The 25288-nt window shown below is 42.8% G+C and overlaps 1 protein-coding gene across 7 annotated transcripts in view; it reads left to right on the top strand.

Annotated features, from left to right (window-relative positions):
* Positions 1–255: 255 nt before the first annotated feature.
* LOC139581086 (protocadherin-19-like) overlaps positions 256–25288 on the top strand; it is a 72171-nt gene continuing 47138 nt past the window's right edge. For 2 of the 7 annotated variants that reach the window (XM_071410462.1, XM_071410463.1), the window contains exons 1-2: positions 256–3532; positions 6742–7096. In XM_071410462.1, coding sequence (XP_071266563.1) covers positions 1386–3532; positions 6742–7096 — 2502 coding nt within the window. In that variant the 5' untranslated portion in view covers positions 256–1385. The remainder of the gene's footprint in view (positions 3533–6741; positions 7097–25288) is intronic. The other 5 variants (XM_071410464.1, XM_071410467.1, XM_071410465.1 and 2 more) reach the window with 4 other exon arrangements.

Genomic DNA, 25288 nt, shown 5'->3' on the forward strand with positions numbered 1-25288 from the left:
CTACGGTACTAGGCTTGGATCCTGTTCAATCTCTTTAAATACATAATAAACATCGAGTGATAAGTAAACAAATGTAGCCTATTTATATCCACACTACTTAACCCATTCCATCTACAGCTGTAGAAGTGTGCAGGTAGTTGGCCGAGTTTTCGTTGCTGTAGTTTGCCCCACCCACCAGCAAATCCAAACCTCCTGTGTAACCTCTGATTGGTTGAGGGGATTGCGGGTCCTGAGACTGAGCGCTAGGCGCTGAGCTGTGCATTGGGGCAGTGTGTACTGTTGATGCGAGCGGAGCCGGGAGCGCGTATTGGAGTCAACTAGCAGCCTACTGACAACGAGTGGTGCTTTTTAGCTCATTCAGGCCGGATATTTTCATGCATTTTGCTCTGCTGCAAGCTTGAAACGAATTGCTTCTTATTGTGACGGTATAACATCCTTTTATCTCTATATATTTTCACAATGGATTTGATATGGACCATATCTCGCCGCGGAATGTGTTCGGTGTCTCCATGTGTGAGATCCAAGGAAATTAATTAGTAAAATAAGCTACAAGACTTTGAGAGAGAAAGTAAAACCTCTAAATGCTTGCCTGGAAATAAAAAGGTAACTGTGGTCTTCACTAATAGCATTATAAGACTAGTTCCGGCAACAGCATCCTTGGTCTACGTTCGATAACTGGACTTTGGCTATTCAGGGGTTTTCTCAATACGGATTCATTTTTACGTTTCAATCGGATATGTGGTGTGATATAATTGCCCAGTGAAGAGGAAAAGTCATTACAACTTGAAAAAAAATCGTCAATATGAATGGATGGAACGTATGCGTAAAATCCAGTTTGTCTAAAATGCGCCTTGCGGTTTTGGTACTGGAATCATGACGCTGGGAAGAATTTACTTGGAAAATGTTTAGCCAATTATTTTATCTCCATTGAACGTTATTCTTTGATATACCTGTTCATCGGATTGTTCCTCCCTTTTTGATTTTTAAATTATAATTTTTTGCATGGTTTTTCACCCTGCATCGAAATGGTTGGGTTTATCGTGTCAATCGCAATAGTTGTTGCTTGATATGAACTGCCTGATATGGGTAAATCAGTGTTCTGAGATCACTCAGAATGTTTTCCAAGCTCTATCCTCCCCAAAACCTCACGCGTTGCAGCAGATTGGAGAATGTGGTTTTTATCAGAAGAGTACAATGAAGTAGACCATATCGATATAATCAAGTAACATTTATATCATATACGAGCCTTTTCTTTTATCAAAACGTATTCCCTGGATAACTTTTCGATGAGATAACTGGATGATTTTGCCCGTTATCTCTGACATGCATATGTGTGCGTGATCATACAAGGTCCCAATTAAATATAAGGAAAATCAACAGGTACAATGTACGCCAGGGAGATGGATTTTATACAAATTATTTGGATAGTTATTTTATGCTGGACTGGGGTTGATTCTGTTATTAATTTGAAATACTCGATAAACGAAGAGCAGAAAGCTGGGTATATCATTGGAAACGTGACAAAGGACGCACAAACGCAAGGATTTGCCATTGCACCGCGGGCGCCGTACTTGCGGGTCATCTCGAATTCAGAGCCGCGATGGGTGGAACTCAGCCCGGCTGGACTTCTCCTCACACATCAGAAAATAGACCGGGACGTGGCTTGTCGACAGACGACAAAGTGCACTGTCTCTCTGGAGGTGATGTCAAACTCTATGGAGATATGTGTCATTAAAGTTGAAATTGTGGATTTGAACGATAATGCGCCCAGATTCCCCACAAACCACATTGACATTGAAATCTCAGAGAACGCCTCCCCTGGTACCAGGTTCCCCCTAGAGGGGGCAAGCGATCCGGACTCGGGGATCTTCGGTGTGCAATCATATTCGATCACCCCGAATGAGCTCTTCGGGCTGGAGATTAAGACTAGGGGGGACGGGTCCAAGATTGCAGAGCTCGTAGTTCAAAAATCTTTAGATCGGGAGACCCAGTCTCACTATTCATACGAAATCAGTGCAGAAGACGGTGGAGACCCCCCAAAGATTGGCGCAGTCCAGCTCAATGTTAAAGTAATAGATTCGAATGATAATAATCCAGTTTTTGACCAGCCTGTGTATACAGTGAACGTGATGGAGAATTCTCCGATTAATACACTTGTAATTGACTTGAATGCAACAGACCCTGACGAGGGAACTAATGGTGAGGTTGTGTACTCGTTTAACAGTTACGTCACCGAGAAAACGAGAGACGTATTTAAAATTGACCCCAGAACCGGTATTATCACTGTAAATGGCCCTTTGGATTATGAAGCAACCCATATTTACGAGATTGATGTCCAAGCCAAAGATTTAGGTCCCAATTCGATTCCGGCTCATTGTAAAGTCACTGTCAATGTGATGGATGCGAACGATAACCCACCTGTCATTAGTTTATTGTCGGTGAACACGGAGCTGATTGAAGTTAGTGAGAACGCGCCTCGTGGATACGTTATTGCATTAGTGAGGGTCTCAGACAAGGACGCGGGCGCGAATGGCAAGGTGCAGTGTAGACTACAAGGCAACGTCCCTTTCAGGCTCCAGGAATATGAGAGCTTCTCAACCATCCTTGTCGATGGCAGGCTAGACAGAGAGCAGAGGGACACGTACAATCTAACTATCCAAGCAGAGGACAGTGGCACCCCCCCTTTACGCGCCACTAAATCGTTTGTAGTGAAAGTCACAGATGAAAATGATAACCCTCCCCACTTTCTAAAACCACATTACCAAGAGATGGTCCTAGAAAACAACCTGCCTGGCTCATGTTTGCTGGCTGTGTCAGCTGTAGATCCCGATTTGGGCATGAATGGCACAGTTTCATACACCATCGTGCCCAGTGAGATTAAACACATGGACGTAAACACATATGTCAGCATAAATCCTTCAGGGCGTATTTATTCCATGAGATCATTCGACCACGAGTACACTAGGACTTTTGACTTCAAAGTTTTGGCCAGGGACCAGGGGAATCCGTCCTTATCCAGTAACGCGACGGTGCGCATTGTCGTTTTGGATGTGAATGACAATACACCTGTTATGACCACTCCATCCCTGGTAAATGGTACCGCGGAGGTATCCATTCCAAGAAACGCAGGAGTGGGTTACCTGGTGACCCAAGTCAAGGCCGACGACTATGACGAGGGGGAGAATGGAAGGCTGACCTATACCATCTCGGAAGGGGACAGGCTTTTCTTCGAGATAGACCAAGTGAATGGAGAGGTGCGGTCCACCAAGATGTTCGGAGAGCAGGTCAAGTCGACCTACGAGATCACAGTGGTGGCACGCGACCACGGGAAACCGTCGTTGTCGGCCTCGGCATACATTGTTGTTTACCTCTCACCGGACCTGAACGCTCAGGAATCTATTGGACCCGTAAACCTGTCGTTGATCTTCATCATTGCCCTGGGCTCTATTGCTGCTATCCTGTTTGTCACTATGATTTTTGTGGCAGTAAAGTGCAAAAGGGATAACAAGGAGATCCGAACGTACAACTGCAGGTACTGAAAACAGCCCTTCATATCCATCTCATTAGTTTGGTGTTTCAGTCATGGTTATAGGCCTATTGATTATTTTATTCCTCCATATAGGCCTACATTTACGCATTTTGGTATCCATTCAGTGGTGCGCATAATTGTGTGTGTGTGAGTGAGTTCAGGCTGGTATTGAGTGCACGTAGCTGTATTTCTAGTGCATGTCCAGGGGCCCGAATGTTAGGCGCTACTAAGGAATGCAGGTGCTCAGAATTGGTAAGCAAAAATGGCTTATGGACTCCTAGACCAAGCGTCCTTGCCTTACTCCTTTTTTGCAAATCCTCACCATTACCTAGGACTAATAATCTTGGCTAGATTAGGACAATTAGCTGCATTTTACAGCTGTCGAATTTATGGCACATATTATTCCCAAAGGTTCAAATGGATGTTCTAAAGGAGACAGCATACCCTACCATTCTGTGAGAACGATGACATAATAATTATCATTATTACTATGTTAATTATATAAATAATATTACTACTGTTACTAATCATAACGATACACTCAATAATGATAGCCTAATAATAATAATACAATTAATGCTAGAGGGATCTACTACTTATACTACTAAAACTAATAAGTCATCCACCTTTGAACCCACTATGCCTCTACTCTATGTATGACTATGCCTCAGAAGGAGACAGACACTATTATGTAGCACATTATCATCTTGATCATCATCATAAAAATATGCTTCTCTTCATCAATCTGTAAAGCATCAGCTCCCACTTTGATTTCCTTGTGCTCGACCACCTACCACTGTGCTACATTACCACTTAAAATGTCCATATAAATTGCATTTGTGGATGTAAACCTGAAGCTATTATCATATTTCATATTTTACTCGTGCTGCTACATCAGGCCGTTTCAAACGTATGGCAATTGGCTGACCGTGTATGGTTCTTCCATAAAGTATGGCAAATGCACATCTCTCAGTAAGCTCTATTGACGAAAATGTTGGGTTGAGATCCATTAAACACACTGTGAAGCAGGGGTTCACAACTCAGGGGGCGTGCCCCCCAAAACGTGGCGCCAACGTTTCATGGGATGCTCGGGACCATCCTTGATCGAAAACGACGCATAAATCTGCAATGCTTTAGGCTAGAAACAAGCTGTAAAATGCCAGAGGAAGATGGGACTCTGATGCACATGGGAGTATTGGTTTGTCTCTATGACAATCAGAAGCTGAACTATGACCTTCTAAAGTCCAGGAGTCAAAGACATTGGACTTTGCTTGGGAAGTCATTTTATACAATGTGTGACTCTGTCACTACCAATTGATCAAATCACTTTCTGTCAAAGAGAATACATAAAATTAAGTTGAGGGTTCATATAAATTAGAATTATAAAACATATCTGTTAACAGAATAATATTTGGGGAAATCGGGTCTATTCTTTATTTTCCTTATGTAATTATTATTAAATAGCCTTCTTAAAATATGTCATGGGTCATGTTGAACTACGTAGAATTGCGTAGAAATGAGCTTCAAAACAACATTTTCCTATGTTCCTCAAATTGAACCAAATCAAATTAGTGTTATATTTAATATAGGCTATCTCAATAAACAATAATTATTGAGGGGACCTTTGGGAAAAAAGGTTGGGAACACAAGAATGCCATTGTGTTGCAGTTTCTTGTCAAATATTGAGTTTCTTCTCTTTTATTCACCTAGAATCACATAAGTTGTGCAGACAACTTTATTTTTCAATAAAAATTGTGGACCTTCTCAGGCACACATGATCATGGATTATGGTTAATATTGGTCACTGTTGATTTAAAATCTAAAGCACTCATGGATTTGCAATATCAAGTGACTGTTAGTGAGATATCCACATCATGTTTCCCCAACCCTTATTCTTCAGAGATGTAGATTTGATCAGGGTTTCTCATAGTAGAAGATCACTTTTACATTCAATATTCTATGTACGGTATGGATAGCAACCCTAGGGCCTCACTTGTTATGTCACATAGCTTCTAGTTTCAAAGTCACATTGTTGTCAACACAAACAGCACACAGACAGTAAATAATGACATTGGAATAAAAACGTCTGTTTGTTTTCTGAAAAACCAATGCTCTTAGAGAGTGAGGCAAAGGACTCTGGACATAAGTTATTTTATTAAGCCAGTTTTAAGGGGATTTAGGGCATTTTATATCTTGTTTTTTTCAAAGATGTCTGTCATTGTCACATGGGAAAAACATAGCCTACTAGATTTCCCAGCACGTTCTTTCATTTGGATGTGACCCACAATGCTCTATTTCTATAATAAAAATACACAAGAAAACAAGCAACCAATCAAACAAAAAATTAGGCTAAATCAAATAATATCTGCCCAACACCACCTCACCTTCACCCAGGGCCTCAAGTTTTATTAGATGCAGGGTAGAAACAAGAGTAAATAACACAATCCATCCAACCAGGGCTAAAAATAGATTCTTGGAGAGTGGGAGTCCATGCAAATGTTCGACATGTTAAATACTCAGAGGAATAGGCTCGGGTCAGGAGGGATTCTGCTTAAAATAAAACTTCCCCTCATAAGAATTTGCAAGCCTGGATGGAGAATGAAAATTGTCTTCATCCAGCCCGAGCATCAGCAGCATGCTTTCAATAAAGAATCTCCGGCTTTCTCATTTGGGCTGATTAGAATCAAAATGCTCTGCTCCAGTCAGGGAACGTCCACAGACACTAGTTTCTAAATGAATTTGATTTTACAGTTTTCCTGTACTCCATATTGCCAGTGGGCATGGCTTGGTAATGAAAGAAAAAGGGGAATTAATGTTAGCAGTGTGCTTTAAATTTGATTGCAAAATTTGGTTGGTGCTCTTCAGTATTGTCTGTTGTCTTGTTGTTGCTGTGTGTGTGTGTGCTTTTGTGGTTTGGCATGTTTGCATTGTGTGTGCTTGTTGTTTGTGAGACATGTCGACTGTGCCGAGCATGCAAACGCAAACAAATGAGGGATGATGGCTCCATTGGTGGCATGGGGAAGGCGGTCAGGCTTGGGGTCACTTGAGCATGGCTCCTCTCTCTCTCTACCCTGAATGCCCACCAATGAGCTGGCCACCACCACGGGACCTTTCGGTCAGCACCCTGGCATGGCCGGGCGGGGCGCCTCTGACTGAACGGCGTTTGCCTGTGGGCAGATACAACAGAGCACTGCTTTATTGAGTCTGTTCAGTTTCTTCTACTTGCGCAGGGTGGCGGAGTACTCGTACGGCAGCCAGAAGAAGTCGAGCAAGAAGAAGAAGCTGAGCAAGAACGACATCCGCCTCGTGCCGCGCGACGTGGAGGAGACGGACAAGATGAACGTGGTGAGTTGCTCATCTCTCACCTCCTCCCTCAACTACTTCGACTACCACCAGCAGAGCCTGCCGCTGGGCTGCAGGCGCTCCGAGAGCACCTTCATCAACGTGGACAACCAGAACTCACGCAATGCTGCACCCAACCACGGCAGTTATCAGCAGCACTCCTTCGCCAGCGGGCAGGGCCCCCAGCAGCCTGACCTCATCATCAACGGCATGCCGCTGCCTGAGGTGAGACCACGCTTAGTTCGCTCTGATCTGTCCCTGCGGCTTGTTGCTGCTGTGCCAATCTGTGCCAATGCCCTTGGGAAGAGGGGGGGCCGAGGGTGGATGTACGGGGTTGGGTGTATGGGACAGGGGAGAGTGATGGTTAAGACATGTCCGGTCAACTCTTACTTAGTCTCACTAGTCATGACTGCATTGTGCTTCAGCTTCCAGTGGGAGTATAGTCATTTTGGGGTATAAAATAGTAGGGAGTACAGTCGCTGTGGGTTCACCTGGTGCATGTGAATGAATGGTCACGTTGACCAGGTATGTTCTCTCAACAGAAACGTACCAGATCACACTTCTATACCCTCAGTGTAACGGTACATTTCCTACTCGTTTGAAATCGAATCTGATCAGCCATGTGTGGTCTTGTGTGTTAGTAGCGGCATTTGAGAGAAATAAATCACGGCATTTCAATGGGTTTACCCAGGTACAGGGATTGACCTGTGGATAAGAGCGAGCCGTGCCAAGCGCGAATTTGGAGGCATGACAAAATTGATTATTTGGCTTCCACCTACCTGCCTTGTTTTATGTGAGCTGAGCTATTGCAAAAGAACAGGAGTTTGAACACCTGCCAGACGCATTGACCCGGCTAATCAGCTCCCCCACATGTGGTAGAAGGAAGAATAATCATTGCTTAAATGCTCCATGTGCAAACAGTGCGAACGGCCCAATAGGCTCCAGTGTTAGTCATGCAGTCAAGGCCAAGGCTGCAGCTTTGCACCCCACGCAGCCAGCTATTATAGAGCTATAGTCAACTCACTATGCATAGGGTTGATTGTATTGACGTAGCGATGTATGGCTGAAGACAGCAAAGGCCTCGCTCGAGTGGGCTATTTAAGCTGACAAGAGTGTACACCGACTAGCTGGTCTTTAGAGTATAGATTTTTGCCTCTATGCCCTAGTCTATTGGATTCCTTGGACATCCTCTCTAGCTTGACCTACTTCTATGGCCCTCAGGGGGGCAGGGGGTTCTCACAGTCCTGTTCAGTCCCAAATAAAGCAACCCCACCCATCACATATTTGATGACTCCAATCCTCATTTGGCATTCAGTGAGAAGGGTGGAAATGCATAAAAACAAAACCAGAAACATAAGAACAGTTATTGAGCCATTGATTGGCTGATCCACTGAGGATCTGAGCTCCTATCGGATCCCGCGGGGTCGATGAGGCCCCACTTACAGCCACGCTGACTTACTGCAGACTGTCTGGGACGGATGGAGCCAGAGAGAAGGGGAGTGAGAGGGAGGGAGAGGAAGAGGGAGAGAAAGAGAGGTCCTGTAAATTCAAGCGCTGGTAGGGGGGAACAAGTGCATGCCACCATGCCGTGCCCAGGCCTTTATGTACCCGCAGGTAGCATTCAGGTCACAGACCTCTCCATGAGCAAAACACAGGAAAAAAACTTCAGTCCGGCAGGCACAAAGAAATGACTGTGTGGTTGTAAAATCCAGGTGGAGTAGCGTGTCTTGAAGGCTTAAGCATCCAATAAAAAAAATCACATTTTCTGTGGGATTAGGGAGGCCTTTATTTGTTTCTGTTAATGAAAAAGAGAAGAGAGGGAGACAAATAAGGTCTGAGATTCTGATATGCAAAGTTTGGAGGTGTCTGATAGGGATGCGTTAGGGGATGGAGGAAAGGAGGGAGGGAGAGTGTCTTAATGCCAGGTGTCTGGGCTCCACCGCATTTGTACTTTTTTTTTGCGTTTGTGATTGGCTTGATAAAGGCAGAGGGTCTGCTTAACATGCAAGCTCTGTCGCAGCTCCGCCTTCCACATGACGTTGACAAACATCCCTTTGACCGCGACCCTGTGCATATTTCCTGTGGACAGACGGAGAGAGGAGGTGCTGACTGTTAGTCAATGGGAGAGAGGGAAAGAGGGAAAGAGGAAGAAAGATAGATGAGCTGGGTGAAGAAAGAGAGAGAGGCGAGAGGGAGTATGTGCATGTGTGTGTTTGCATTCTCCCCCTCGAGCAGGCTGCAGCTAAAGCCAAATATTTATTCTCCATTCTGACATTTAGAAGACAGTAGCTAAATATTCACACATTGCTGTTAAATTACAAAAACTGTTGTCAAGTGCAATTGCATAGCCATTAATGTAGAGCGCAAACAAACAGTGCATCTGTGAAATGACCAATAATAGCTTTGTAACGGTGAGCAAGCCCACTTGACTCCACAAGTCCACATTTTCACAAGGTCTAGCTAGGACACAGGGGCACTTTTGTGATTAGTAAGGTTCATGCTTTATCCTCAAAAACGTTCATCTTCACCCTGGCCCGAGGGCGCTCCTGTAATCATCTGTGAGTCAACCACCGTTTTACAATTTTACACGAGGGCATCATATTTGTTTATTTCCAATTTATTGTATGAACTCTAAGCCGAGCCACATGGAATAATGGCATTAGGATTTGACTTAACAGAAAAAAAAGAATAATCGAAAACAGGAGAGTGAAAGACTTCATATGTAATAATGAGGATTTGAGTTTAGGAGATTCATTAATGTTATAGGATTTGTGTTATTGGTGTATATGGGTCTCACATGTACTAAGTCGTTTGTATTTTTCCACCTTTATTTAACCAGGTAGGCCAGTTGAGAACAAGTTCTCATTTACAACTGCCACCTGGCCAAGATAAAGCAAAGCAGTGCGATAAAAACAACGACAGAGTTACACATGGGATAAACAAACGTACAGTCAATAACACAATAGAAAAATCTGTATACAGTGTGTGCAAATGAAGTAAGGAGGTAAGGCAATAAATTGGCCAATAGTGGCGAAGTAATTTCAATTTAGCAATTTACACTGGAGTGATATATGTGCAGATGAAGATGTGCAAGTAGAAATACTGATGTGCAGAAGAGCAGAAAAACAAATATGGGGATGAGGTAGGTAGTTGGTTGGATGGGCTATTTACAGATGGGCTGTGTACAGCTGCAGCGATCGGCAAGCTGCTCTGACAGCTGACACTTACATTTAGTGAGGGAGATATAAGTCTCCAACTTCAGTGATTTTTGCAATTCGTTCCAGTCATTGGCATCAGAGAACTGGAAGGAAAGGCGGCCAAAGGAGGTGTTGGCTTTGGGGATGATCAGTGAAATATACCTAATGGAGCAGGTGCTACATGTGGGTATTGCTGTGGTGACCAGTGAGCTGAGATAAGTCGGAGTTCTACCTAGCAAAGACTTATAGATGACCTGGAGCTAGTGGGTTTGGCAACGAATATGTAGCGAGGACCAGCCAACGAGAGCATACAGGTCGCAGTGGTGGGTAGTATATGGGGCTTTGGTGACAAAACAGATGGCACTGTGATAGACTGCATCCAATTCGCTGAGTAGAGTGTCGGAGGCTAATTTGTAAATGACATCGCCGAAGTAAAGGATTGGTAGGATAGTCAGTTTTACAAGGGTAAGTTTGGCAGCATGAGTGAAGGAGGCTTTGTTGCGAAATAGGAAGCCAATTCTAGATTTAACTTTGGATTGGAGATGCTTAATAATGTGAGTCTGGAAGGAGAGTTTACAGTCTAGCCAGACACCTAGGTAGTTATAGTTGTCCACATATTCTAATTCAGAACTGTCCAGAGTGGTGATGCTAGTCGGGCGGGCAGCGATCGGTTGGAGAGCATGCATTTCGTTTTACTAGCATTTAAGAGCAGTTGGAGGCCACGGATGGAGTGTTGTATGGCGTTGAAGCTCGTTTGTTAACACGGTGTCCAAAGAAGGGCCAGATATATAGAGAATGGTGTTGTCTGCGTATTTGTGGATCAAAGAATCACCCGCAGCAAGAGCGACATCATTGATATATACAGAGAAGAGAGTCGGCCAGGGAATTGAACCCTGTGGCACCCCCATAGAGACTGCCAGAGGTCCGGACAACAGGCCCTCCGATTTGACACACTGACCTCTATCTGAGAAGTAGTTAGTGAACCAGGCGAGGCAGTCATTAGAGAAACCAAGGCTGTTGCCATGGGTTGTATTATCCTACTTCAGAGAGAGATTTTTAAGCGTACTATATTTCAAGCTAGGTGTACTAAGAAACGACATGGTGAAATGGTAGTTAAACAGGAATAACCTATGTATTACCAGCTGAGAGATGTTTGGTTGACCTGCCTGTGGTTGTGGTTGCAGATTAAAAGACAACAGGTCGCTGGTTTAATTTCTTCTTCTTCCATGGCTTAATTATAGCGGATCAGTTGGTGGGGGAGACAATTAGACAGTAAAGGAATGGCCTTTGGCTATAACGTGTAACGTGTACTACTGTGGCTTTATTATATCTCCTCCTGTGATCCCAGATAATGAATATAGCAGGAAGAAAATAACTTTTCTCTGGTATTGATTCAGTTTACGCTCATCCTTATGCGGGAAACAAATTGGATATTTTTTTATTTTATTGGGTTTCATTATGGTGTTCAATGAAATAGAAAAAAGGGAGGCAGTCTTTGTGCTCCCTGGTGTTAGTGTGAGACTTTCTGTGGAGAAACTAGCAGACCTTTATTCTCCAGTTCTATATTTTTTTTGCCAAGTTTAGTTCACTGCTAATTGAGGTAAATTCACATCCAGATGCTCCCATTCTGTTACCTGAAAGATGGCAAGCATGTGGCATACGGCGTACAGTTCAATTTCGGGCTTTCTGCAGTGTGACGAGTTTAGGCACTTGGAGCATTTGGCAAAACAAAAGGCTTTTATTTTACTGTGTCTTGAATTTGTTCCTCTCCCAGTCAACAACAGAACTCCACGCTGTAAACAAAACCCAAGGTTGCTAGCTACCGCAATTTGTTAATCACTAACTGTTTTCTAAGATCGCCTCTCTTGCAGCAATATGTAGGCTATGGGGAGTGGTACTGGGTTCCATATTCTACATGCCTGCACATCATCCCACAGCGGATGCAATCCCTTCACATCAGGACAATATGCACAGAACACATTCCAACATGCCATATTGAGGATGCAAAGTCGATGTCTTGCTGTCAACACATACTACACATCCGCTGTGCCTGCCAATCACCTTCCACCCCCCCCCCCCCTCTTCCTCTCTTCCTCACTTCTAATGGGTTGTCATCATGTCTCCTTGAAACATATAGCTTGCTAACTGCAATTAGCAAACTTACTAAGTAGCATTTGATCCAGCGTCTGAGCCTGAATGACCAGAGACACGACAATGTGTTTGGAATTCAGGGCCTTTTCTTGATTCCTCTATTGTTCTCATCGGTAACGTCATTATCTTTTTTTATGGCAGAGCTGCGGTCTTTGTCTGTGTCCTAAATGGCACCCTATTGCCTATACAGTGCACTACTTTTGACCAGAGGCCTATGTGCCCTGGTCAGAAGTAGTGAATTTTAAAGGAATTAGGGTGTCATTTGAGACACAGCCAAAGACTGCAGCTCTGCCATGAAAAATATAATGACATTACCGCTGAAAGCCATAGAGGAATCAAGAAAAAAAACTAAATTCCAAGCACATTGTCGTGTCTCTGGTCATTCAGGCTTGGATGCTGGATCAAATGCTACTTAGTCAGTATGCTAATTTCAGTTAGCAGTCTTGATCATAATCTTGAGTTATTGCTAATCAGATTGTGCCTGACCTATTGCCTCTTACTAGAGTGTTGGGTCTGGTTTGACTGGCACAACACAAACTCAAGCCACTCTACGTTTAGTCTTTGGTCTTGTGATGTTTCCATTGTAATTTGACGATCCAAGCCCCCCGTTTCCCTCCCTCCATCTCACTTAGCTTTCTCTGAGAAAAATGTCTGTCTTCTCTAATCTGGTTGCCTTCCTCTTTAAGCCACTGACTAATACATGTGACAACACATATGGCGGGCTAATATGTTGCGAATTACAGACTTTTACATTTTCTATGACGCCCATCGAGGCAACAGACTAGGGCGTTTTTATTTCTCTAAATTTCATCAGCCTAATCCAATTAATCATCCCTAAATCCATACGATAAAGTAAAGGTCAAAGCATGCTGTCTCGTTGAGGGGCTTTATGCTGAGAAGAAATCTCAGTCAGGCTCCAGGAAAAAGCTCTGATGAGGGAGTACCATTTAAACAATTTCAAAAGGGGATTTTTGAAGCTCAGGAAGAAGAAAAGAGAATAATCAGGTGGTGAAAAAGCGAAACAAAGATCTTACAGAGTGGCAACTGACGGATTCTTGAAGTTGAAATGTTGAAATGCTAGTGTGTTTTATCTGTTGAAGGAGTTGGGGGCGAACCTTTGCGTGCTTTAATGTCTCCTCTTCAGAGGGATGTGAGAGAGTGAAGCATCTTATCTGAAGCCCCTGATTGAGTAACTGGCAGATGAGCGCAGGAATTATAGCGAGAAAGGTTTGATTTGTGAGTGAGCCATGGATTTGGGAACGTTCTTGCAAAACCATCAGTCAGTCTGACAGTCAGTTAGTCAGACAGCGAAACAGACAAATATTTCAACATTCGTGCACAGTCATGTACAGTACCAGTCAAAAGTTTGGACACACCTACTCATTCAAGGGATTTTCTTTATTTTCACTATTTTCTACATTGTAGAATAATAGTGAAGACATCAAAACTTTGACATAACACATGGAATCATTTAGTAACCAAAACAGTGTTAAACAAATCAAAATATATTTGAGATTTTAGATTCTTCAAAGTAGCCACCCTTTGCCACAGTGACAGCTTAGCACGCTCTTGGTATTCTCTCAACCAGCTTCACCTGGAATGCTTTTCCAACAGTCTTGAAGGAGTTCCCACATATGCTGAGCAGTTGTTGGCTCTTCCATCACTCTGCGGCACAACTTATCCCAAACCATCTCAATTGGGTTGAGGTCGGGGGATTGTGGAGGCCAGGTCATCTGATGCAACACTCCATCACTCTCCTTCTTGGTCAAATAGACCTTACACAGCCTGTAGGTGTGTTTTGGGTCATTGTCTTGTTTAAAAACAAAGCATAAACCAGATGGGATGGCGTATCCCTGCAGAATTCTGTGGTAGCCATGCTGGTTAAGTGTGCCTTGAATTCTAAATAAATCACAGACAGTTTCACCAGCAAAGCACCCCCACACCATCACACCTCCTCCTCAATTCTTCACGGTGGGAAACACACATGCCGAGATAATCCGTTCACCTACTCTGTGTCTCACAAAGGCATGGCGGTGTGAACCAAAAATCTCAAATTTGGACTCATCAGACCAAAGGACAGATTTTCACCGGTCTAATGTCCATTGCTCGTGTTTCTTGGCCCAAGTAAGTCTCTTCTTCTCATTGGTGTCCTTTAGTAGTGGTTTCTTTGCAGAAGTTCAACCATGAAGGCCTGATTCAAGCAGTCTCCTCTGAACAGTTGATGTTGAGATGCAGTTAACTCTAATGAATTTATCCTCTCCAACAGAGGTAACTCTGGGTCTTCTTTTCCTGTGGTGGTCCTCATGAGAGCCAGTTTCACCACGCGCTTGATGGTTTTTGCTACTGCACTTAAATAAACGTTAAAAGTTCTTGAAATGTTCCTGATTAACCTGTCTCCGGATTACATCTTCAAACTAAGAGAAACCATGGCATCCGACAGGAGACACATCCATCCATGATGTATATGGGTAAGATAGTCTAGCTAGCAAAATGTTCAGATATTCCACGTTTCTAATTTTGACAGAAAAAATCGTTTCATTTCAAGTTAGTGTACTGTTAGCTAGCTAACGTTAGATGGCTAGCTAACGTTACGTGTATGATCTCATTTTTCGCATCTGAGAGACATTTGCTTGACTATTTATAGCCTAATGTTAAACCTGGTTGGTTAGCAGGGTAGTAAAGTCATGAGTTGGGATAATGGTTAATTGTTACCTACCTAGCTAGCTACATGTCTTAACAAAAGACTTGTCTGAGTGTGCCAGAGCGCAGAATAACTGATGAATTTACGAACGCTCAACACCTGTTGAATATGGCCGGTGTCAGCAAAAAAGCACAATTAAATTGTTGCCAGCAGTACAGTTACAGTCACCAACGCTCTGGATAACATGAAAACAGTCTAACCAGCTCTGCTAGGGTGAGTAAAATGGTCAGAGTGGTGTGTTCTCTCATTATGTGTCTGGACGTAGCTAGCAATGTTAGCCAGTCGTCTTGGGTGCTTGACTGCCGTTGTGAGGTCAGAATGTTTGAATCAACCCTACTTAGCGGCCAGAGCATCTATTGTGCGCTCTGAACGCTCCGAGGGTGAACCGCTCTGAATTTACGAACGGACAATCTGACAGCACAGTTGCAGTCACCAACACTCCGGATAACATAACAGCCTAACCAGCTCTGCTAGGGCGAGTAACGTTCAGTGAGCTATTCTCTCATTTGTGTCTGGAAGTAGCTAGCAAGTTAGCTTGGGTGCTTGACTGCTGTTAGTACAGAACGCTCGGATTAACCCTTAAAGAGATGGTTGGGGCTAAAGCTTAAGAGGGTGTGAACAATGCTGAATGGGTGTAGACAAAGAAGAGCTCTTCAGTAGGCACTTTCTCAAAAGTGAGTTTACAAGTTTATCAACTTTCAAAGCAAAATTATTTTCCCATTGTTCCTCAACTGTTGTGTATGATATACCATTTTGGAGCTCTGAGTCTACTTTAATCCAATGTAAAAAAAAAAAAAAAACATTTTGATTTTTGACACATAAGACCGATTTGAGCTGGTCAGTCACAAATTAATTTTTAACAAGGCACACCTGTTAATTGAAATGCATTCCAGGTGACTACCTCATGAATCTGGTTGAGAGAATGCCAAGAGTGTGCAAAGCTGTTATCTAGGCAAAGGCTGGCTACTTTGAAGAATATAAAATATAAAATATATTTTGGGTTGTTTAACACTTTTTTGGTTACTACATGATTCCATATGTGTTATTTCATAGTTTTGATGTCTTCAATATTATTCCACAATGTAGAAAATAGTAAAAAATAAAATCTCTTGAATGAGTAGGTGTGTCCAAACTTTTGAGTGGTACTGTATATGTGTCAACCAATAGTCACGTCGGGCCATTTCATTTTCGGTGACTGAAATTATGCTGTGATGAACACTGAAATGGGTTGCACTTGAGCCTTTATGGATGAGTAATATTAACCCATGGGATGATTTAATTCACAGGGATATGCCTACCCTGTTCCTACTACATAGTCTAGCCAAGTTGACCTGTACTGGACTGGCCTGGTTGCGCATCCACCATAATTCCTGGCAACTTGCTGCAAATAAGAATATGAAAAGAAAATATCCATGCCAACACTATAGAGTGCAATGGTTAACGTGATTGACAAGCCAATGCCAGTTCAGTGTATATATAGCCTTGAAACACTATTCCTTGCTTCGTATGTGGAGGATGTACAATAAATATGTCACAGTAGTAGCCAATGGTAGCCTCCTCAAGCGCCAGGCTTCTGCCTTCTTCTCGGGATCGGGGGTTGCAGGCAACAGCTGAGGTGTCAAATCATACAGTACATGAGTGAGAGGGCCTGTCATATGCATGTCACTGAAGCCCGCCTGTAACCACATGTGATAGCTGAGCAGCCACTCTGTCTGTGCATCAGGGCCAGGGATACTGTGGACATGGAAAAAGGCTGGAATTATGATGAGAGGAGGGAGGAAAGAAGAGAGAGAGAGCAACACAGTCTCCAAAGAGGGAGGGAGAGAGAAAGAGAGAACCTCAGCTTTATCTGTACGTCTATTTATAGGACCCCGAACGATTTTCCATAACCTGTATTAGTCTGACTCCAAAACACTCTCTTCCTCTTCTTCCCTCTGAAATGTAATTCTATTGTGAAGTACAGATACAGTTATTATACTGAAAGCCTCATCCTTTGTTCAAAATATAACCCAAATGAAACTATATAGCAGGAGGGAAAGAAATATCCATATCAAGCACCTCCATGAAATTGTGCAATGCACATGAAGATACTGTAGTCATTCACCAGAATGTTTATTTTTGCATGTGTACAATTTGCCTCGCAGCAATGGCATGTCCAGACTGTAAACCTTAGATGGTACGAAAAGGTAAGCACCAATGTGCTTTGAGCCGAGTCAAACTTTAAAAATAGAACGTTGAAAAGAAAGCACATGAATTCCCTTCTAGGGTTATATTCCCAGTAATTTAACAATAGGCATGCTACACAATCTTGTGGTGTTCTTGCAATATGATGCTAATAAATAAATACTATCGTCTTATAAATCTGTACCCGAAACCCCCCCCTTGTAAAACAAAATAATATGAACGAATATACATCCTGCCACACATCCCAAAATGCAATTCACCTATTGAATTCCTATCTCACTTGTCAATACATCATCCAGCAGTCATGACCAGCAGAACAAAAACAACCACCTCAATTATAAATCCAGAGCAATGTGAAATATATTACACTTACTTCAATTAAAGCTGAACTTATATTTACCGTGATCCAACCCGTGATCCATTACTGACAACAAAACACATTTTGTGCGCAAACAAAATTAGTTTCACAATGGAATCAGAGCATTACAAGCCGTACATTAGCAACATAAACCAGCCAAGCTTTTCCATAGATCCCAGAAAGGCCATAAAGAGATAATGACCTTGGGTCTGGACTGACGGTTGTAGAGGGGTAAATGAGAGAAGGCGAGACCGAAACCACCACAAAGAAATGAAGTGAGTGAAATGGACAGAGAGAGAGGGAGAAAGGGCGAGAGAAGGGTGAGGTTTATCCCCGGGGAAGGGGGGGGACATCATTATGCACCTTGTTAAGCCCTTCCAGCGATGCCGAGCCTCGGACGTAATTACCCGTTTAAAGGACTTTCCTGCAGCCACTGTTTTATTTTATTTTTTAATTAAAGCCTGTGACACAAATATGCCACACTCGGTTTGCGTTCACCCTGCAATCCCTTGGACTATAGTGGATAGGCCTATACCTCCAGCATTTGCACGTTACTACTGCATGTTGTGGAATTATACCTTTGAGCATGTTTAGTCAGGATCTGTACTACCACTAACTGTCAGTAATGTTAGCAGTTTAAGGTACATTGATTTAGCAGATCCAACGCTAGCATTTTCAATCTACCCCACTGTCTGTTATGGAACAATACATTTAAGCATATGTATTCTGCATATGTAGGCCAACTGCATCCAATGTTGGTAATATTGGCAGTTTGAGGTACATTGATGTTGAAGGTCATTGAGGTACTGTTTCAATAGTGGGCAATCAAAGATACAGCCCCACTATGTCTTGTATGAAACCAGGCCAGGTATTCCAACACAGTTTGCCACGGTTAGAAAAAAATAGATGATTTGCACAAATTCATATACATTAAATATCTTAAAATAATAACCTTTTACTGCAGTGGGCTAAATCAGGGTCACACAGAGTGTTTCTTGGTAATCTTGAACCAAAGTATATACCTCATACACATGGTTATGGCCTTAGAAAATAAGGCACCTGTAACATGTCATCGACTTGAAATGTTTTCAATTTTGAGTTCCCAATATTACACTTTATATACATCACAGAAGACTGAAATATATTAATATCCTTCCACCCATGAGGCCACTGGGTCATTTGACTGCAGGAAAGGGCTACTCTCATCTTAATCTTGGGTGAGATTTTAAGTGTAGCATCTCCTGTGGATGTCTGTCGGTGTGAGAGAAATTCAATATACAGCAGGCTTCACATCTCCTCTTATTTTTAAGACAAGCCTTTGGAAACCATCCCTGAGGGTTGCAAGAAACGTAACACACTTTTTTCATATCATACACAATTCATGTGCGAGTTTTCTTACTGTCTTTGGTGGGAAAGGATTCAAAGGAAGGTGGCTGCGGAAGAACACCTAATAAAATACCACTGGTCTCAGGGAAGACGTGTTTGGTGTCAAACGCTGCAGGAGAGAGGGAGGAAAAAATAACTTCATTAAATTATTTTTGCCTCTCTTAGCCTCTTCTCTCATTAACACAGATTTGGCTGCCAGCTTCCTTTTTTAAGCCTGCAGTTCAATTAATGGGATAGGAAAGGTCGGCCTACATTCTTCGACACAAGCTAAACCACTTGTTAATGCCATGGGTTAGGGAGGAAAGGCTATTGACTTTCACATAGTAGCTTACACTCAGTTGAAATCAAGGTACACTGCATGGCTAAAAGTATGTGGACACCTGCTCGTTGATCTCATTCCAAAATCATGGGCATTAATATGGAGTTGGTCCCCCATTTGCTGCTATAATAGCCTCCACTCTTTTGGGAAGGCTTTCCACTAGATGTGGGAACATAATTCCAGGGACTTGCTTCCATTCAGCCACAAGAGCATTAGTGAGGTCGGGCACTGATGTTGGGCAATTAGACCTGGCTCACAGTCAGTGTTCCAATTAATCCCAAATGTTTTGATTGGGTTGAGGTCAGGGCTCCGTGCAGGCCAGTTAAGTTCTTCCACACCGGTCTTGACAAACCATTTCTGTATGGACCTCGCTTTGTGCACGGGGCATTGTCACGTTGAAACAGGAAAGGGCCTTCCCCAAACTGTTGCCACAAAGTTGGAAGCATAGAATCAAGATTTCCCTTCACTGGAACCAAGGGGCCTTGCCCGAACCATGAAAAACAGCCAAGACAATTATTCCTCCTCCACCAAACTTTATTGTTGGCAATATGCATTGGGGCAAGTAGCGTTCTCCTGCCATCTGCCGAACCCTGATTTGTCCGTCGGACTGCTAGATGATGAATCGTGATTCATCACTCCAGAGAATGTGTTTCCACTGCTCTATAGTCCAATGGCGGTGAGCTTTACATCACTCGAGCCGACGCTTTACACGCTACGTGCTTCAGCACTCAGCATTCCCGTTCTGTGTGCTTGTGTGGCTTACCACTTCGCGGCTTAACCATTGTTGCTCCTAGACGTTTCCACTTCACAATAACAGCACTTACAGTTGACCCGGGGCAGCTCTAGCAGGGCAGAAAATTGACGAACTGACTTGTTGGTGGCATCCTATGATGGTGCCACGTTGAAAGTCACTGAGCTCATCAATAAGGCCATTCTACTGCCAGTGTTTGATTAAACAGTGCCTTCGGAAAGTATTCAGACCCCTTGACTTTTTCCACATTTTGTTACATCACAGGCTTATTCTAAAATGGATTAAATTAAAAAACATCCTCAGCTATATATACACACAATACCCCATAATGACAAAGCGAAAAAAGGCTTTTAGAAAGGTTTGCAAATATATAAAATAAAAAAAACAGAAACACCTTATTTACATAAGTATTCAGACCCTTTGCTATGAGACTCAAAATTGAGGTCATGTCCATCCTGTTTCCATTGATCATCGTTGAGCTATTTCTACAACTCGATTGGAGTCCACCTGTGGTAAATTCAGTTGATTGGACATGATTTTGAGAGGCACATACCTGTCTATATAAGGTTCCACAGTTGACAGTGCATGTCAGAGCAAAAACCAAGCGATGATGTCAAAGGAACTGTCCGTAGAGCTCCTAGACAGGATTGTGTCGAGCCACAGATCTGGGGAAGTGTTCCAAAACATTTCTGCAGCATTGAACGTTCCCAAGAACACAGTGGCTTCCATCATTCTCAAATGGAAGAAGTTTGGAACCACCAAGACTCATCCTAGAGCTGGCTGCCCGGTCAAACTGAGCAATCAGGGGTGAAGGGCCTTGGTCAGGGACGTGACCAAGAACCCAATGATCACTCTGACAGAGCTCTAGAGTTCCTCTGTGGATATGGGACAACCTTCCAGAAGGAACCCAATCTCTGCAGCACTCCACCAATCAGGTCTTTATGGTCGAAGGGTCAGATGGAAGCCACTCCTTAGCCCGCTTGAAGTTTACCAAAAGTCATGAGAAACAAAATTCTCTGTTCTGATGAAACCAATATTGAACTCTTTGGCCTGAATGCCAAGCATCAGGTTTGGAGGAAACCTGGCACCATCCCTACCGTAAAGCATGGTGGTGGCAGCATCATGCTGTGAGGATGTTTTTCAGTGGCATGGACTGGGAGATTAGTCAGGATCGAGGCAAAGATGAACGGAGCAAAATACAGAGAGATCCTTGATGAAAACCTGCACTCAGGACCTCAGACTGGGGCGAAGGTTCACTTTCCAACAGGACAACAACCCTAAGCACACAGCCAAGACAACACAGGAGTGGCTTCGGGACAAGTCTCAGAATGTCGTTGAGTGGCACAGCCAGAGCACGGACTTGAAACCGATCAAACATCTCTGGAGAGACCTGAAAATAGCTGTGCAGCAACGCTCCCCATCCAACATGACAGAGCTTGAGAAGATCTGCAGAGAGGAATGGGAGAAACACCCCAAATACAGGTGTGCCAAGCTTGTAGTGTCATACCCAAGAAGGCTGCCAAAGGTGCTTCAACAAAGTACTGAGTAAAGGGTCTGGATACTTATGTTAATGTGATATTTTGGTTTTTGCTTTGTCATTCTGGGTTACTGTGTGTAGATTGATGAGGGAAAAAAACGATTTAATAAATTTTAGAACAGGGCTCTAACGTAACAAAATGTGGGGTCTGAAGGGGTCTGAATACTTTCAGAATGCACTGTGTATACCTGTCAGTAATGGGTGTGGCTGAAAAGGCTGAAACCACTAACTTGAATGGGTTTCCACATGTGTATATATATAGTGTATGTATTGTAGAAAGCATGTGGTAGGAAGAGTGTAGCAATGGGGCTAGCTAAGATATCTTGCTAGCTCCATTGCCCCTCATAATATAGGCTGACAAATATTGAGTGATGGGTGTTTTGTTTGGGATTTGGGGAAGTAGCCATCCCTCCAATATGTTTGTCCCTATTGGTGATAAGACTGACAAGGGACTTCCTCTTTGGGGAAATCTTTGTAAATGCTCTACCAAAGTGTGAGGAACAACAAAACCTAACCATTCCCATCGTGGAAAAACATAGTTAATTTTGACTTTATATAAGGACCGCTATTATTCGAGTGCACACAAATCAATTTAGTCCAAAATGCAGGAGTGGGAAAGGTATTAATTAAAATGGATGGATAACTACGTGTGGCTCTTCTTTCGGTGTCCCACACGCTTAGCTGAATTGCTAGTTACACCACCAGACTTCCCACCGCGCTGGCTGACAAGGTTTCTCACGACCTCAGCTTGAAGTGGTGATACTGTGTGGTGGTTAAAGTGATTGAGTGATGGGGGAGGACCGTGGTGAGAACCCAACAATGCTCATTGTGAAGGAGGGTAATTGGAAACATTATTTTTCCAGGCATCCAACTCAGACAACTAGTAGAGAATGTAAAAACAAAGGAGACACTCTAGGAGCTCAAATGCAAAAATATTTAATTTACCAACGTTTCGACAGGCAAGCTGTCTTCATCAGGGTACAATCACAGACACTGCGGGATGACTCATTTATATATAGTGTCAAGACACACAGGTGTCTGTAATCATGGCCAAGAGTGGCCTACTGCGTTACATTGGTATCGAACATGTCACCCTCCCTAGGAGAGGGGGTGACCTTGATAATTTATTGTTAAAACGAGAGGCTGCTTGGATCTTTAATTTAAAGACCCTTGCTCCCTTCGGTCTCAACGTGGACTTTGACCTGAAGCCATTCTTGTGATTGTTGTGATTGTTGTGACTTTGCCAATGTGGTTGTTTGTAGGCTTGTGTGGTCTTAAGTGAGTCTATGATCGTATGCTATCCATTTGTATTTATTGTATGCTGCTCTTTCTATGCCATTTTAATATTTGAGAAATTAACCAATGATATTAGGCCACTCTTGGCCATGATTACAGACACCTGTGTGTCTTGACACTATATATAAACGAGTCATCCCGCAGTGTCTGTGATTGTACCCTGATGAAGACAGCTTGCCTGTCGAAACGTTGGTAAATTAAATATTTTTGCATCTGAGCTCCTAGAGTGTGCGGCTCTCCTTTGTTTTTAGGTTTTCTGCTCCGCTAGCCAGCACCTCGCCTAAATGGGTGTGCGTTTCTTTTTCTTCTAACTAGTAGAGAATGACCTAAAACAAAGAGGAAGTAGGGAGGATGCTAGTTAGTTAGCATTTCCCCACCATCCGATTAAATTTCAACTTCTGCATGCGTAATTGTTGGATGGTACAGGAGAGAAAGAATGAGGAGAAAAAAAGAGAGAGAGATGAACCAATTTGCTGGTGAAATGGATTTGTCTTGTTATTCTCGGCAGTGCTAGGAAAATAGCACTGTAGAGGATAACGTGATAAATTATGTGCATCGTTATATTATAGTCATACACTTTAAGCATGACTGGGCCCATGTTAATGTCATTGAATCTGCATATAATAAGAGATAGATGTCATTTGGCTGTCCATTCCCTAAGTCAATTGAAAATAAAGGAATTAGGCTCACATTTACTCCTCACATGTCATCTTACTTTAATGTCTGTATTTGATATCTATTAAACCTGAAATATGTAGCTTTTTGGGTGACCAGACCAAATTCACATAGAAATGGGAGTTATAGATCTGTCATTCTCGTTGAAAGCAAGTCTATGAAGCTGTAGATCTGTTCTATGTGCGCTATTTCCATGCTTCCCATTCTTAAGTTTAGTTTATTCGTCTTTTACTTTCGGTTTTTGTTCACCAGCTTCAAACAGCTGAAAATACACTTATTTTGGGTTATGGAAAATATATTGCACAGGGGTTTAGATGGTTTAGATGCTTGTTTTGTCGCAAACTATTAGAATTTTAGCAACCAGGAAATGGTGGAGCGATTTCTGCATAGTGCATCTTTAAAGATCGAGCTGACCCAGAAAAATGAAAGAAATCATATGAAAAACCACATGATAAAACACAACACATTCCTTCATGTATTACTTTATTATCTATTTGAATGGTATACCATACGTCCCCTCGTTTCATAGTAAGCCATTTGTACCTCTTCATAGATTTAGCATTAGCATAGCTAGTAGCTATAGGGGTAGTTTAATGAACACAGAAGCCTGTTGGCATGCTATAGCCACAGCGGTAGGGCTGTGGAAACAGCAGGCCGGCGTAATTGTGCATTGTTCATCCCCAGAACAGGAGTCAGAGCATGTAATGAGCTGTAGCACTCTCTCCCCGCGCCGGGTTAATGGGCTATGACCGGCAATAGGACTCACAGGCCTTTCAGAGATAACCCCCACATGCATCTCTTTACCCCATGTCACAATGCCTCTTTATCTGTCTGTCTCTGGGTCTCATCTCTTTCTCTTGTGCGTATCTTATCTTCCCCTGCCCTACCCTCTCTTTCATTTCCTCCCCTTCCTCCTCCTACCCTCATTCCCCTCTTTTCTCCATCCCATGTCGCCAATGCCTCTGTCTTTACTTCTCAGGGCTTTATCTCCCTTTCTCATCTTCCTCTTGCCCCTGCCCCTACCCACATTCCCTTTTCTTTCCCCCTTCGCTCTCCTCCCCTCCCTTTGTCCCCCTGTCTAAAGAGATGGTGGGACCCCTAATGTGTCAATGTGTCACAATGCCTCTAGTGCTTTTGTATTCATGATGCCTGGAAGGCCCCAGAGCAGGCAATCCTCTATTCTGCTGGCCATAAAGAGACTTCAGATAATAGATGTAGTACACTGACTGGTAGGGTCTGGGATACTATATTATACTACATTTAAATAAAAAAAACAGATGACTACAAAGTTTATGAAGATGAATGCAGATGTTATAGGTATAGGGATTTGCACTAGATCTCCAGTGTTTCGACTGTTTTGCATTTTGATTATCCGGTTTTCCCTGAAAATGATTCAGGTGGGGTTGTTTCCCTCCGATTTGTTTTGCTTGGATTAGGCTACAGACAGACAGACAGAGTTTCCTGGGAGACGGAGGAGTCATTTATTTGGTTGACTGATAGCAGTCAACTTGGAAAGACAAGAATGTCTGCCTATATATATATATATATATATTTAAACTCAGAAAAAAATGTCTGTGGAACTTGTTCAGTTTATGTCTCAGTTGTTGAATCTTGTCATGTTCATACAAATATTTACATATGTTAAATTTGCTGAAAATAAACGCAGTTGACAGGGAGAGGACGTTTATTCTTTTGTTGAGTTTATATATACATAGCCTCTGTACAGCTATGTAGATATTCCATAAAAAATCTGTAATTTCCAGCTACAGTAGTCATTTACAACATCAACAATGTCTACACTGTATTTCTGATCAGTTTGATGTTATTTTAATGGACAAAAAATGTGCTTCTTTCAAAAACAA

This window comes from Salvelinus alpinus, chromosome 7, assembly GCF_045679555.1.
Source record: "Salvelinus alpinus chromosome 7, SLU_Salpinus.1, whole genome shotgun sequence".
NCBI classification, from domain to species: Eukaryota; Metazoa; Chordata; class Actinopteri; order Salmoniformes; family Salmonidae; genus Salvelinus; species Salvelinus alpinus.